The sequence below is a fragment of the Papio anubis genome, chromosome 11 (assembly GCF_008728515.1).
Source record: "Papio anubis isolate 15944 chromosome 11, Panubis1.0, whole genome shotgun sequence".
In the NCBI taxonomy this organism is placed as follows: Eukaryota; Metazoa; Chordata; class Mammalia; order Primates; family Cercopithecidae; genus Papio; species Papio anubis.
Genome location: NC_044986.1, coordinates 26550011 through 26566560, shown reverse-complemented (window position 1 = coordinate 26566560; position 16550 = coordinate 26550011). Strand labels below are relative to the sequence as shown.

Sequence of the window (16550 nt, the reverse complement as noted above, 5' to 3'; positions counted from 1 at the left end):
TAACATATAAACTTGATCATCATACAGATATAACTTAGTTTTTAAAGTCACCAATTCATGATTAATATGTAATGTATTAGATTCTTCTTATATGTGATAGACATAATACCTTATAAATGAAGAATAACAAATGTGTTATGTTAATTAAGCAGGAAGCTTCTTTCTATCAGAAAAGTACTTCGTACTAGTCCAGGCGTGGTGACTCACGCCTGCAATCCCAGCACTTTGGGAGACCGAGGTAGGCAGATCATGAGGTCAGGAGATCGAGACCATCCTGGCTAACACTGTGAAACCCTGTCTCTACTAAAAATACAAAAAAATTAGCCGAGTGTGGTGGCAGGCGCATGTAGTCCCAGCAACTCGAGAGGCTGAGGCAGGAGAATGGGGTGAACCCAGGAGGCGGAGCGTGCAGTGAGCTGAGATTGCGCTACCGCACTCCAGCCTGGGCAACAGGGCGAGATCTCATGTCAAAAAAAAAAAAAAGTACTTAGTACTACTTAACGCTGCATAAAGTAAAACAGTAAACCACCAGTTAACCTGATCAGTTCTGAGAACCAGGCAAATTAGCAGATATGGGGAACAAGAAAAGACACGAGGAAGGAAAAAGTAAGTTTTGGAATGTATGCATTGATCAGAATTTATTGCCTGAACCTGATTTATCATTAATTTATTTGTTTTTTTATAACATCAGTGTTAGAGAGACACAGATAATATCCCAGAAAAAGCAACTAGGTACTTACTGTGTACTGTAACATATTGTATTAAAATTTAAGAGTTAGTTTTATTAGCATGTTTAAATTTATGAATGTTATAGTAGGTGCTTTGATTTATATAAACTAATACAGGATATATGGCAATTTCAGGTACAGGTCAGTGTACAGAGAGAAGAGTGTCTTAGATCAGTGTTGTTTTTCTCTATGTTCCAAAGCGCCCACGAGTTCCAGAGGCTTACGCAGGGACTTCTTGGAGTGACAAGGGGTTGTCTAGTGGGCACTGCTCCTGGCACTCCAACCCTGTTTCAAAGAGAGCATTCTGCACTTATTATTCTGTAGCTCATTTGAAACCCAGGGGATAACTGTTGGAAAATCACTCCGAGTAAAAAGACAGATGCAGCATGCTTTCTTGGATTTTATATTTTTAATGCTCAGGAAGGAAACAGAACAATGCTTCATGGACTGAAACAGTATAAACACTCAGCAGTACCCAAAAAGGATCAAAGGAGAGGACCTTTCCCTTTGGCCATCATTCCTCAGGTTAAGTGTAGGGAAGTAAGGATTTATTTACTACAAGTCACTTTTATTGAAGTTTGGAAAATGCCACTTCCACTATGTCTCTAAATTCATGCGTGGCTTTTTTTTTTTTTTTTTTTTTTTTTTTTCCGGGTCTCACTCTGTCGCACCCAAGCTGGAGGGCAGTGGTAGGATCTCGGCTCACTGTAACCTCTGCCTCCCGGGTTCAAGGGATTCTCCCACCTCAGTCTCCCAAGTAGCTGGGATTACAGGCACCTGCCACCACACCTGGCTAATTTCTTGTATTTTTAGTAGAGACAGTTTCAGCATAGTGGCCAGACCGGTCTCAAAGTCCTGACCTCAGGTGATCCACCCACCTCGGCCTCTCAAAGTGGTGGGATTACAGGTGTGAGCCACAGCACCTGGTCCATTTCTTTATCAATGAAACATACATTCTTTTTAAAAAGATTAGAGGCAAATGGATGATCTTGTGTACAAAGGGACAGATGAAAGAGTTAGGGTGGAATGAGCAAGTGTTGCTTGTCCGCCAAGGGAATGTCACGTACCCGCTTTGATGTATTATACAATACGCTAGCTCTTTTTGGCCTCGCTAGATAATGTCAAGTGAGTGCTATGCAAAGTCCTGGTATTTTAAATATTAATCATGTTCTTCTTGGTTAGAACAGACAAAATTATACATTATGACCTAGAAATGACTAAAACCTACAGAGGTTCTTTACTGTTCTTGTTTACTCACTTGAAATAATTAAATTTATAGTTAGAGAAAATAAATGAGTCAAAGCTGATTTCACAGAGCATTTCATTTAAGTTTCAGCCTAGGAGTCCAAAAGCAAACCAAAGTTCAACTCAAACACTCAGTCATGTTTTGGACACCTACTGTATACCAAAATCCTATGCTCAGCACATTAAAGAATACATAGCTGATTGAGGCACTTTATGTCATCTAGGACCTTGCATTCTAAAGGAAGGATTAGACATGGTCAAGAACTATAATCAGAAGTGAGAGTAAAGTGCTAGAAAAAAGAAAACAGATGTCTTGGAGATAAGAGGGAGTGAGCAAGTCTCATCAGGGAAATTGATTAAATTTTATGGAAGATGTGGCATTTAAGATTTACTTTCAAGGTCTAATGATCTTGGCTTATCATTCCCCAGCTGCATGTAACTTCAGACAAGTCATTAAACTCTCTGGGACTCAGTTTCCATATCTGTTAAAGAAAAGAGTAGACTTTTAATATCCCCAAAATCTTTTAGGTTCAGATTTAATGAGTATAAATACATGATTCTTCCTAAGAGAAGGTGGTGGATCCTATCAACCATTCATTCCTCTTTGCTGTCCTCAAAAGTTACACACATGGGACTGGCGTGGTGGCTCATGCTTGTAATCCCAGCACTTTGGGAGGCCGAGGAAGGTGGATCACCTCAGGTCAGGAGTTCGAGACCAGCCTGGGTAACATGGTGAAACCCTGTCTCTACCAAAAATACAAAAATTAGCTTGGTGTGGTGGTGCATGCCTTTAGTCCCAGCTACTCAGGAGGCTGAAGCAGGAGGATCGCTTCAACCCAGGAGGCGGAGGTTGCAGTCCTGCCACTACACTCCAGCCTGGGCAACAGAGCAAGACTCCATCTCAAAAAAAAAAAAAAAAAAAAAAGGCCAGGCGTGGTGGCTCATGCCTATAATCCCAGCACTTTGGGAGGCTGAGGCAGGTGGATCATGAGGTCAGGAATTCAAGATCAGCCTGACCAAGATGGTGAAATCCCATCTCTACTAAAAATATGAAAATTAGCTGGGTGTGGTAGTGGATGCCTGTAATCCCAGCTGCTCGGGAAGCTGAGGCAGAAAATTGCTTGAACCCAGGAGGCTGGGTTCAAGGTTGCAGTGAGCCAAGATTGTGCCACTGCACTCCAGCCTGGGCAACAGAGTGAGACTCCATCTCAAAAAAAAAAAAAAAAAAAAAGTCACTTACAGGATACACAAAACACTCAACCAAATGACAAGAGGAATTAAACATGCTCAGATTTAAAGAGACAAGAAGTCAATAATCAAATCCTCATTTAGAAAGTGTCACATACAATAGGGTAACTAAAACTTAAACATCTGTAGAAAACGCAAACAGTGTTTAATGCTGGTACGTACCAAGAGACGCGTAGGAATGACCAATGTGTTCTGAGGAGCTAGGGTCCTCTTTATAGAATGAAAGTCTTGGAAGAGTCTCACAGCAGGAATGATGTAAATTAAGTGGTGATAACACAGAAATGAGAAAAAATGGAGTGTGAAGGGGGTGCAGAAACATAAAGAACAAATACTGTCTATGTTTTTTCTTTGCTAGAATATAACTGTGCTGAGACCACAAGGATAAAACAACTAAAAGAATTGGCTTTTCCAAGTAAAAAACCAAAACAAAACACTTTTTATTTTCTTTCATTCCCTAGTGAATTCTACTAGTGGTTTTATATTCTTTAATCCTTGAAGATGTTACACGATCCCTTGTGAAAGGAGAACAGCTCAGGTTGGTTGGGGGTGATGGGAAAGGTATGGCTGATAAAGACACACAGAGTCTATAGAAGTTTTCTTTTTAGGCAGAATGCATGTCAACTCAGAGAGAATTTGAGAATAAAACAGAGATTTCAATTTTTTTTTTTTTTTTTTTTTTTTTGAGACGGAGCCTCACTCTGTCGCCCAGGCTGGTGTGCAGGGAGCGATCTCAGCTCACTGCAAGCTCCGCGTCCCAGGTTTACGCCATTCTCCTGCCTCAGCTTCCTGAGTAGCTGGGACTACAGGCGCCCGCCACCACGCCCAGCTAATTTTTTGTATTTTTAGTAGAGATGGGGTTTCACCGTGTTAGCCAGGATGGTCTCAATCTCCTGCCCTCGTGATCCTCCTGCCTCAGCCTTCCAAAGTGCTGGGATTACCGGCATGAGTCACCGTGCCCAACCAACTTTTTTTTTGTTTTTTTCTTTGCTACATTTGTATTAGTTCTTCCCATCACCTTCTGCATCCCAGCTGTTCCTTTCCAGTACAGGTTAAATCATCTTTTCTTATAGCAGACTGTAGGTGACCAATAAACCTCTGCTGACACAAACAAGCCTTGGGATTTATCATGAATGGGGGTGGGAGAAACTGTTCTCCCTCTGAGACATGGTGACAGCCAGCCTGCCTTTCCTCTGGCACTAGGACCACTCAGCCTTTTCTTTTGGGCCAACCTCATATATCAGCGGCCAGATGCAGGTCTCCTTTAAAAGAGAGTATGCACGATCTAGGCTAATACCTAGGACCCCTCTTTCTATCTCTTAGTCAAGATTTCTTACACTGATGTATGTTGAGATTACAGTTTTTACTGTAACAGACCTAGCCAAGAAAAGCTGCTGTAATTTACAGCAGGCTTGCAGGGAAACAGCCAATGGATGATCATTAATTTAAACTGTAAATAAGATCCTGCTTTATTCTGGACTCTGATCTCCGGTAGTGCCCCTAACAAGCTGCCTGCAAAGCCAAGGCATGAAGCCTGCTGTTTCCAACATGATGATTGAAGAACTGCTCTTGTCCACACAAACAGCTAAAAATAGCTATAAGAATGTGAAGGCAAAAAACAGGTTTCAGGGAATGCAGAGAGTTACCCTGATGTTGTCAGTTTTATTCCAGTTGCTCCCACTAGTGTGAAAAGCAGAGAGAAGTATCTGGTATAAAAGATTTTTACTTGCTAGATAGCACCCTGGAGATCTGAGAGAATTAATACAACTTTTTAAAGGAGTCTGCCCTTTTCACTGGAGGATAGCATAAGTCCTAGAAGAATTGGAGCACATTTGAGCACTGCCTTTGTTCTGCATAATTAACAGAGCCTGAAATTTCTTTTTTCTTTTTGTTTTAACATAAATTCTCATTGACTGGAGAAGATATATTCACACTTTAAAATGTTGTGCAAGTACTATCTCTTTGATTCCAATATGTCCTTTGGGTGGGCGGAATACATATTTCATGGTAATAAATTCACCTCATAAGTAGAAAAACTGTGCACAAATATACTGCTATGTCAACTTTATTGATTTGTGTACCATTGTTAAGACCTTCATCGTCCTCCAATATTTCTTAAATCTACTGGCATCTCAGAAAGTGACTATAGGGGTCTCATTTATCTATAGAGGAAAAGATCCCTTCCTTTAGGTTCACTCATAACATTGTGATTTAAACAGCTCAGGACCACCTCTGATCTGAAGGGTAACAGTCCCAGAGAAAGCCATTCCCTCATAGTTGTGCACAGGGACTTCTCTTTTTCTAGAACTAGGGAGCGTCAAGTCTTAAGATCAGTAAAATGCCCATGGCTAACTGCCCCTTTAAACGTCCTTCAGGTAACTATGGACTAATTACGCAGCCTGATTCATGGTATATTGACGTGAGTGGATTCGATGGTTGGGCTTGTTGCTGTATTATTACCTCTCTGCTTCCCTGCCAGTCTTAGCAGCTACATCTGGACTTGAGCATCTCACTCCTTAAGTCCTGCTCCTGAAAACAATCCTGGAGTTTCTGGATCATCATCATATATTCTGCAGCTACAGAAAAGCCTATAGTCAGAGTCGGTATTTGGCATCTTTTTTTTTTTTTTTTTTTTTTTCAAGTTTAACAGCATCAATGAAACAGAGAGTATCATTGATTATTCTGAGGTCTCTTCCAGGCATAAATTTATTCTGTTTTCCTATATTTCTTTACAAATGGAGAAAATGTAAATGATTCACCCAGAGCCACCTGTTAGGTGGAAGTAGATTCAAGACAGGGACTTAGATTCCTGAATCTTAGTTCAGGGATCTTTAAATTACAAAACGTCATGCCACATCTAGTACTAGAACATAGGACCTCTGAGGATGAGTTGCTGGCTTATTTCTCTTTGTATCCTACAGTGCATAGCACATTGCCTAACATACAGTTTGCTGACTGTTAAAATTAAATTTGCTAAAAATATGAACTGAAGAAAAATCAAGAGATTACAAAAATCGATACAAAGCCAACGAACAACTAAATCTCATCATAAAAATAAAAGATATAAGTTCAGTTCCTCAATTTGGGATTGCATACAGCAGATCAAAATTATTTAGACGTAATTGTTAATGAAGTAACCAGCCAGTAAAGGGAAGATAGGAATGTTTGGGGTATAGTTCTAATTTGTGAGGTTGACATTATTGGTTGTGTGGTACTGTGGCCATCAGCCACACATGGCTATATCAATTTAAATTAATTAAAATTAAATGAAATTTAAAATCCAATTACTCAGTTACACTAGCCATATTTCAAATACTCAACAGCTATAAATTGTTAATGTCTAAAGTACAGAAGAGCTTAGAAGAAAATTTCTATCATCACAGAAAGTTCTGCTGGACACTGCAGGAAGAAAAAAGAATGAAATGCAGAGAAAACATTAATTAAGCTTTTACTATTCTGTGCTAAGCATTTGAAATGCCTAATTTCATATAATCCTCAAAACTTCCCACATGAGGTAGGTAATATAACTGTCCCCCTTTTAAACTGAATCCCACTGTGCTTGGAGAGATTAAGTAAATCACCATGCTTATATATTTGGTAATCGGTTTAGCTGGGTTTTCTCTCTTCTTCTTACTCCAGAGTCTATGCTCAACTGAAAAGTTATGTTGTCTCTACTGAAGAACTTGAAATGCTTACAGCCAGAGTGAACATTACACTTTATATTAGTAGTTCTTAATCCTAGATACCTATCAGAAGCATCTGGGGAGCTTTACCAAGATATAGTTACCTAAACCCTAATCCAGAGCAACAGTGGTGGTGAGAGGTGACAACGTGCTAGCAGCCCTAGCTTGGTCTCTGCGCCTCCTCAGCCTTGGCACACACTCTGGCCGTGCTTGAGGAGCCCTTCAGCCTGCCGCTGCACTGTGGGAGTCCCTCTCTGGGCTGAACGAGGCTAGAGCCGGCTCCCTCTGCTTGCCGGAGGTGTGGAGGGAGAGGCACGGGTGGGAACTGGGCCAGCACGAGTTCCAGGTGGATGCAGACTTGGTGGTCTCTGCACTCAGAGCAGCCGGCCAGCACCGCCAGCCCTGAGCAATGAGGGGCTTAGCACCAGGGCCAGCAGCTGGGAAGGATGGGCTGGGTCCACCAGCACTGCCGGCCCGCCTGCACTGTGCTGGAATTCTAGTCAGGCCTCAGCCACCTCCCTGCGGGGCAGGGCTCGGGACCTGCAGCCCACCATGCCTGAGCCCCGCCCCCTGCCTCAATGGGCTCCCACGTGGCCCAAGCCTCCCCCATGGGCGCCACCCCCTGCTCTGCAGCGCCCAGTCCCATCCACCGCCCAAGGGCTGAGGAGTGCAGGTGTGCAGCCCGGGACTGGTGGGCAGTTCTGCCCAGGGCCAGGCACGGTATCTACTAGGCAAAGCCAGCTGGGCTCCTGAGTTGGGTGGAGACTACGAGAACTTTTCTGTCTAAAGGATTGTAAATGCACCAATTATCACTCTGTGTCTAGCTCAAGTTTTGTAAATGCACCTATCAGCACCCTGTCAAAATGGACCAATCAGCTCTCTGTAAAATGGACCAATCAGCAGGATGTCGGTGGGGTCAGATAAGAGAATAAAAGCAAGCTGCCGGAGCCAGCAGTGGCAACCCGCTCGGGTCCCATTCCACGCTGTGGAAGCTTTGTTCTTTCACTCTTCACAATAAATCTTGCTGCTGCTCACTCTTTGGGTCCGTGCCACCTTTATGAGCTGTAACACTCACCACGAAGGTCTGCAGCTTCACTCCTGAAGCCAGCAAGACCACAAACCTACCGGGAGGGACGAACAACTCTGGACAGGAGGAACGAACAACTCCAGACGCATCGCCTTAAGAGCTGTAACACTCACTGCGAAGGTCTGCAGCTTCACTCCTGAAGCCGGTGAGACCACGAACCCACTAGAAGGAAGAAACTCTGGACACATCTGAACATTTGAAGAAACAAACTCCGGACACACCATCTTTAAGAACTGTAACACCGTGAGGGTCCATGGCTTCATTCTTGAAGTCAGCGAGAACAAGAACCCACCAATTCCAAACACATTTTGGTGACCATGAAGGGACTATTGCCTATCACCAAGCAGTGAGACCATTGCCTATCGCCAAGCAGTGAGTACCACTGGATCCTTTTCACTTGCTATTCTGTCCTATTTTTCCTTAGAATTCAGGGGCTAAATACTGGGCACCTGTTGGCCAGTTAAAAGCAACTAGTGTGGCCACTGAACTAAAGACATGGGTGTCAGGCTTTCTGGGAAAGGGCTCTCTAACAACCCCCAACTCTTTGGAGTTGGGAGTATTGGTTTGCCTGGAACCAGTTTCCACTTTTCCTCTACTTCTGGGCTGAGCCGAGGGTCGACACAAAGGAAAGCCATTGAGCTCTGGGGTCCCGACAACAAGTTGGTTGACCCTGCAGCCATGAGGGGAACTCTCAAAGTCATGTCGCCCAAGCAAGACTCCCCCATCTATTCTACCTACCCTGACCCTTGTCTCCTGGATCCTAATGCCTGTCAGACAAACTTCCTCTCGCCTCTCTTCTCTGAGGCTAGTCCTTCTTCTAAAAATTGCTCCCTGTCTCTGGTGCTTTACTAGTTTCTCCCATAAGAATGATTTCTAGTATAAACTCCAGGACTCTGTTACCTTCTCTAGGCACCTGGGCTCACCAATCAGAAAGACATAATTTTTGCCCAAAGTCCCATGGTAGGGGGTACTATCTGGAATTTTAGGATCCCACCTCAGACTAGCAGGCTTAACAAAAGCTATTCCTGAAGCTACAATATGGGGAGTCTCAGAAATTGTATCCTTCCTATTCATATAAGTGAGGACAAAAGGTGTCACTCTTCCAACTCAAGATCCCTTCCCTCCCTCAGGGTATGGTCCTCCACTTCATTTCTGGGGCATAACATCTTTACAGGACATGGGTAAGGTCCCAATACTAACAGGAGAATGCTTAGGACTCTAACAGGTTTTCAAGAATGCGTCGGTAAGGGTCACTAAATCCGATCTTCCTCGGTCCTCCTTGTGGTCTGGGAGGAAAACCAGTGTTTCTGCTGCTGTGTCAGTGAGCGCAACTATTCCAATCAGCAGGGTCCAGGGACCGCTGCGGATTCTTGGGCAGGGGGAGAAACAAAACAAACCAAAACCGCGGGCAGTTTTGTCTTTCAGATGGGAAACACTCAGGCATCAACAGGCTCACCCTTGAAATGCATCCTAAGCCATCGGGACCAGTTTGACCCACAAACCCTGAAAAAGAGGCAGCTCATTTTTTTCTGCACTCAGGCTTGGCCCCAATATTCTCTCTCTGATGGGAAAAAATGGCCACCTGAGGGAAGTACAAATTACAATACTATTCTGCAGCTTGACCTTTTCTGTAAGAGGGAAGGCAAATGGAGTGAAATACCTTATGTACAAGCTTTCTTTTCATTGAAGGAGAATACACAGCTAGGCAAAGCTTGCAATTTACATCCCACAGGAAGAACTTTCAGCTTACCCCCAAATCCTAGCTTCCCTATAGCTCCCCTTCCTATTAATGATAATCCCCCTCTAATCTCCCCTGCCCAGAAGAAAATAAGCAAAGAAATCTCTAAAGCACCAAAAACCACCAGGCTATTGGTTATGTCCCCTTCAAGCTGTAGGGGGAGGAGAATTTGGCCCAACCCAGGTACATGTCCCTTTCTCTCTTTTCTGATTTGAAGCAGATCAAGGTAGACCTGGGGAAGTTTTCAGATGATCCTCATAGGTACACAGATGTCCTATAGGGCTTAGGGCAAACCTTCGACCTCGCTTGGAGAGATATCATGTTACTGTTAGATCAAACCCTGGCCTTTAATAAAAAGAATGCGGCTTTAGCTGCAGCCCGAGAGTTTGGAGATACTTGGTATGTTAGTCACGTAAAGGATAGAATGATAATGGAAAAAAGGGACAAATTCCCTACTGGTCAGCAAGCCGTCCCTAGTACGGATCTCCACTGGGACCTCGACTCAGATCATGGGGACTGGAGTCATAAACATCTGTTGACCTGTGTTCTAGAAGGACTAAGGAGAATTAGGAAAAAGCCCATGAATTATTCAATGATGTCTACCATAACTCAGGGAAAGGAAGAAAATCCTTCTGCCTTCCTCAAGCGGCTATGGGAGGTCTTAAGAAAATATACTCCCCTGTCACCTGAATCACTCGAGGGTCAACTGGTTCTAAAAGATAAGTTTATTACCCAATCAGCCACAGATATCAGGAGAAAACTCCAAAAGCAAGCCCTTGGGCCCTGAACAAAATGTGGAGGAGTTATTAAACCTGGCAGCCTCGGTGTTCTATAATAGGGACCAAGAGGAACAAGTCCAAAAGGAAAAGTGAAATCAGAGAAAGGCCGCAGCCTTAGTCATGGCCCTCAGACAAACAAATCTTGGTGGTTCAGAGAGGACAGAAAATGGAGCAGGCCAATCACCCGGTAGGGCTTGTTATCAGTGTGGTTTACAAGGACACTTTAAAAAAGACTGTCCAGTGAGAAACGAGCTGCCCCCTCGTCCATGTCCACTATGCCAAGGCAATCACTGGAAGGTGCACTGCCCCACAAGATTAAGGTTCTCTGGGACAGAAGCCCCTAACCAGATGATCCAACAACAGGACTGACAGTGCCTGGGACAAACACCAGCTCATGTCATTACCCTTACTGAGCCCTGGGTATGCTTAACCATTGAGGGCCAGGAAATTGACTTCCTCCTGGACACTGGCGCAACCTTCTCAGTGTTGATCTCCTTTCCTGGACGACTGTCCCCAAAGTCTGTTACCATCCGAGGAATTATGGGACAGCCTGTAACCAGGTATTTCTCCCACCTCCTCAGTTGTAATTGGGAGACTTTGCTCTTTTCACATGCCTTTCTTGTTATGCCTGAAAGTCCCACACCCTTATTAGGGAGGGACGTATTAGCCAAAGCTGGAGCTATTATCTACATGAATATGGGGAACAAGTTATCCATTTGTTGTCCCCTACTTGAAGAGGAAATCAACCTTCAAGTCTGGGCATTGGAAGGACAATTTGGAAGGGCAAAAAATGCCCACCTAGTCCAAATCAGGTTAAAGGATCCCACCACTTTTCCTTATCGAAGGCAATATCCCTTAAGGCCTGAAGCTCATAAAGGTTTACAGGATATTGTTAAACATTTAAAAGCTCAAGGCTTAGTAAGGAAATGCAGCAGTCCCTGCAACACCCCAACTCTAGAAGTATAAAAACCGAATGGTCAGTGTAGACTAGTGCAAGACCTTGGGCTCATCAATGAGGCAGTAACTCCTCTATATCCAGTTGTACCCAACCCCTATACTCTGCTCTCTCAAATACCAGAGGAAGCAGAATGGCGCACAGTTCTGGACCTCAAGGATGCCTTCTTCTATATTCCCCTGAACTCTGACTCCCAGTTTCTCTTTGTCTTTGAGGATCCCACAGACCACACATTCCAACTTATGTGGACGGTCTTGCCCCAGGGGTTTAGGGATAGCCCTCATCTGTTTGGTCAGGCACTGGCCCAAGATCTAGAGCCATACAACTAATACTCCTACTTATAGGGTTAGAAATGGCTACTGCTATAGGAACTGGAATAGCCAGTTTATCTACTTCATTATCCTACTACCACACACTCTCAAATGATTTCTCAGACAGTTTGCAAGAGATAACAAAATCTATCCTTACTCTACAATCCCAAATAGACTCTTTGGCAGCAGTGACTCTCCAGAACCACCGAGGCCTGGACCTCCTCACTGTGGAGAAAGGAGGACTCTACACCTTCTTAGGGGAGGAGTGTTGTTTTTATACTAACCAGTCAGCAATAGTAGGAGATGCTGCCCAGCATTTACAGGAAACGGCTTCTGAAATCAGGCAACGCCTTTCAAATTCTTATACCAACCTCTGGAGTTGGGCAACATGGCTTCTCCCCTTTCTAGGTCCCATGGCAGCCATCTTGCTGTTACTCGCTTTTGGACCCTGTATTTTTAACCTCCTTGTTAAACTTGTTTCCTCTAGAATCCAGGCCATCAAGCTACAGATGGTCTTACAAATGGAACCCCAAATGAGTTCAACTAACAACTTCTACTGAGGACCCCTGGACTGATCTGCTGGCCCTTTCACTGGCCTAAAGAGTTCCCCTCTGGAGAACACTACAACCACAGGGCCCCTTCATCGCCCCTATCCAGCAGGAAGTAGCTAGAGCAGTCATTGGCCAAATTCCCAACAGTAGTTGGGGTGTCCTGTTTAGAGGGGGGATTGAGAGGTGACAATGTGCTAGCAGCCCTTGCTCACTCTCAGCGCCTCCTTGGCTTCAGCATCCACTCTAGCCGCACTTGAGGAGCCCTTCAGCCTACCACTGCACTGTGGGAACCCCTCTCTGGACTTGCCAAAGCCAGAGCTGGCTCCCTCTACTTGTGGGGAGGTGTGGAGGGAGAGGCGCAGATGGAAACTGGGGCTGCCTGTGGTGCTCCCAGGCCAGTGCGAGCTCCAGGTGGGTGTGGGCTTGGCGGGCCCGCATTCAGAGCGGCTGGCCAGCGCCTCCGGCCCTGGGCATAGAGGGGCTTAGCACCCGGGCCAGCCACTGCGAAGGGCACGGCCCGCCCGCACGGCACTCAAATTCTTGCAGGGCCTCAGCCACCTCCCCGCGGGCCATGCCTGAGCCCCTCCCCCACCCTAGTGGGCTTCCACGTGGCACAAGCCTCCCTGACGAGCACCACCCTCTGCTCCATGGGGCTGAGGAATGCAGGCGCGCAGTGCGGGACTGGCAGGCAGCTCCTCCCCCAGCCCCAGCACAGGATCCGCTAGGTAAAGCCAGCTGGGCTCCTGGATCAGGTGGGGATTTGGAGAACTTTTATGTCTAGCTAAAGGATTGTAAATGCACCATTCAGCACTGTGTCTAGCTCAAGGTTTGTAAACGCACCAATCAGCACCCTGTCAAAAGAGACTAATCAGCTCTCTGTAAAATGGACCAATCAGCAGGCTGTAGGTGGGATCAGGTAAGGGCATAAAAGCAGGCTGCCCGAGCCAGCTGTGGCAACGTGCTCGGGTCTCCTTCCCTGCTGTGGAAGCTTTGTTCTTTCGCTCTTCGCAATAAACCTTGCTGCTGCTCACTCTTTGGGTCTGCGCTGCCTTTGTGAGTTGTAACACTCTCCGTGAAGGTCTGCAGCTTCACTCCTGAAGCCGGCGAGACCACGAACCCACTAGAAGGAAGAATCTCCAGACACATCTGAACATCTGAAGGAAAAGCTCTGGACACACCATCTTTAAGAACTGTAACACTCACTGCGAGGGTCCGTGGCTTCATTCTTGAAGTCAGCGAGACCAAGAACCCACCAATTCCGGACACAGTGGGGCTAAGGCTTGCAAATTTGGGGACCACTTTTGACATGCAGCCAGAATTGAGAGTGTACCTTTTGACATGCAGCCAGAATTAAGAGTGATTGCTTAAGAGATATTTTCATCACCTTCCATAGTCCAGATGGCAAAATGCAGACCCTACCCAAGGTCACTAACAGTAGCTAATGAAAAATCTGAGATGCGAACATAGACATCAAGTGCTACCTTCATAACACATTATGGTTTAGGGTATGTTAATGAATGACACGTTTCTATTTCCTGATTAATACTATTAGTTCATGTAACCTATGTACTACTTATCAATTGTATGTCAGAATTCAGAATTTGATAATGCAAGTTTATAAAAACAAAGGTACAGATGTAGTACCACTCTCCTTCTGAGACAAATAAATGTCTTTCTCATTTAAAAGCAATATTTTCTTCCTAAAAAATGACATATCTGAGCAGTAGATAAGCTCTCTTAATAGGAGATGTATGACATAGTGGAAAAAGTATGACTGCTAACCAAGACACCTTAATTCTAGTCCTAATTATGGCCATAACTCTGCAATGGGCACAATCTATTTCTTTCCTCTGAATCTCAGTTTTCTTATCTGTAAAATAAGGGTGTTGTATATGATGATCTCCAAGGCTTCTTGCAGCTAAGATCCATGCTCAGAAGGGACTAATCTTATCACTCTTTCCAAGCTACTCTATTCTGCTAAATGCATTGCATTCATCCTGACATTTGTGTGCAGACTGAACAAACTTTAAAAATGAAACTTCATATCTGCTGTAGGGCAATGCATTCACTTAAATTCTAGTTAATCTATTTGTTCCATGTCGAGGAGAAACTGGGTCATCAGATGAAAATCCATCTTTTCTGCTGTCTTGTCAAGACTCATTCGGATTCTTGTGATTGACTGGTCAGAACTCTTACTAGAGAGTCAGCAGCATCCACCCAACAAGACTCATTCTTTGTAGCTGCCTTTCGGAAATGGTAATGATCTACCTACCCGCCTCGCCCTTTTACATTCCCAGCTGCTGATCTGAAAATTATGATGTGTCACACATTTTACAACCTTAACATCCATCAACTCATCTTTACATTTCTAATCCCAGCTTAACTATAATGGATTTTTAGGTAGCTAGAGATGTTAGCTAATCAAGACAGAAGTCACATCATGAAGGAGTAGCATACTGAATATACATTTCTTACCTTACGCTTGTTGGTAGGACACACATAGAGATAGCTCAAAATGGTTTTCAAACCAACTTTATCATTCAGCTTCTCATAGGTTGTTCCATAATCGGTTGACCTGTAATTCAAAAAGAGCATTAATGAGGACAGAAGTAGACGTCATTTGACTGCTTGTCAGTATAATGCATGTTTTACATAGTAGAATAGCTCTCAGGAGATTTCTCAATGATTCATGTAGTATATAATGATGCTTAATGATGTACACAGTAGCATCATGTGAGTGGTTAAAATCTGCATTTAAATTGAATTGGTAAAAATTAAAACTCCATCTCTCTACTGCTCCTTAATGTATGCACATTGCATAAAGAATGTGGTTAATTTAAAAATAATAAGAGATGAGAGTGCCCCTTGATTTGACCAAATAATTAAAGAGATTTTAGTTAGATATGACATTTCCAAACTTTTACTTTATGTTTGGCACAGTAGAAAAGCAAGTTCTCGTGATTTATCTACAAATTGTGTTTTCTTTCATGAGTCAGGGAATATATGGTGGATCAGTCCCTTCAAAGGTCAGTCAGTCTTATTATTTAAGGGCAAGAAAATGTCTCAATAATAAGTGAGATTTCACTAATTTCTTACTCCGTGGCCTTTTCCAGTGTTAAGCAATCTGAAGTCAGGAGGACATGACTTCTCGACACTGACTCTGTTTTTCCTATAGAGCCTCTCAACTTTAGCCATTGGTCAACAAATTATTCACACAGATTAAATAAATTGCTTTTAATTACCTTCTCTATGAAGGTCTACTCTATTTCAGAATTTTAATCTTATTGTATCATCATGACAGCTATGTACAGCAGGGATTATTATTTGTATTTGATGACAATGGCTGAGAGAACTTCAGTAACTTGTTCAAAGAAATTTAAAAATTTTCCTGATAAATGGGCAGCTAGAAATTGAATTCAGGTATTTTAGCCTAAGCCCCATGTTGCTTTCATTATACCTCAACTTTTTTTTCCCCTTTTTTCTTTTCTTTTTTTTTTTTTTTTTTTTTAATTTAAAGAAGATAGGGCTGGGCACAGTGGCTCACGCCTGTAATCCCAGCACTTTGGGAAGCCAAGATGGATCAATCACTTGAGGTCAGGAATTAGAGACTAGCCTGGCCAACATGGTGAAACTCATTCTCTACCAAAAATACAAAAATCAGCGTGGTGTGGTGGTACACACCTGTAGTCCGAGCTACTTGGGAGGCTGAGGCACAAGAATCACTTGAAACCAGGAGGCAGAGGTTGTAGTGAGCCGAGATCACACCACTGCACTCCAGTCTGGGCCAAGGGGCAAGACTCTATCTCAAAACAAAAAAAAGGCCAGGCGTGGTGGCTTACACCTGTAATCCCAGCAGTTTGGGAGGCTGAGGTGGGCAGTTCATGAGGTCAGGAGTTTGAGACCAGCCTGGCCAACATGGTGAAACCCTGTCTCTACTAAAAATACAAAAATTAGCCAAGCGTGGTGACAGGTTCCTATAATCCCAGCTACTCAGGGGGCAAAGGCAGGAGAATTGATTGAACCCGGGAGGTGGAGGTTGCAGTGAGCCAAGATAGTGCCATTGCACTCCAGACTGGGTAGAGTCTTGTCCAGAGCAAGACTCCATCTCAAAAAAAAAAAAAAAAAAAAAAAAAAAAGAAGAAGAAGATAGATATAAAATGATATAAAAAATTTCCTTTCAGCTTTCTTACTTAGGAGATTGTTGATAAAATTCATTCATTCATTCATA

The 16550-nt window shown here is 43.8% G+C and overlaps 1 protein-coding gene across 3 annotated transcripts in view; it reads right to left on the bottom strand.

The window, feature by feature from the left end:
• The window catches only part of SORCS1 (sortilin related VPS10 domain containing receptor 1), a 594356-nt gene that overhangs the window by 252281 nt on the left and 325525 nt on the right, over positions 1-16550 (bottom strand). For all 3 annotated transcript variants that reach the window (XM_009215327.3, XM_003904235.4, XM_009215326.3), the window contains exon 3: positions 14798-14897. In XM_009215327.3, the coding sequence (XP_009213591.2) occupies positions 14798-14897 (100 nt within the window). The remainder of the gene's footprint in view (positions 1-14797; positions 14898-16550) is intronic.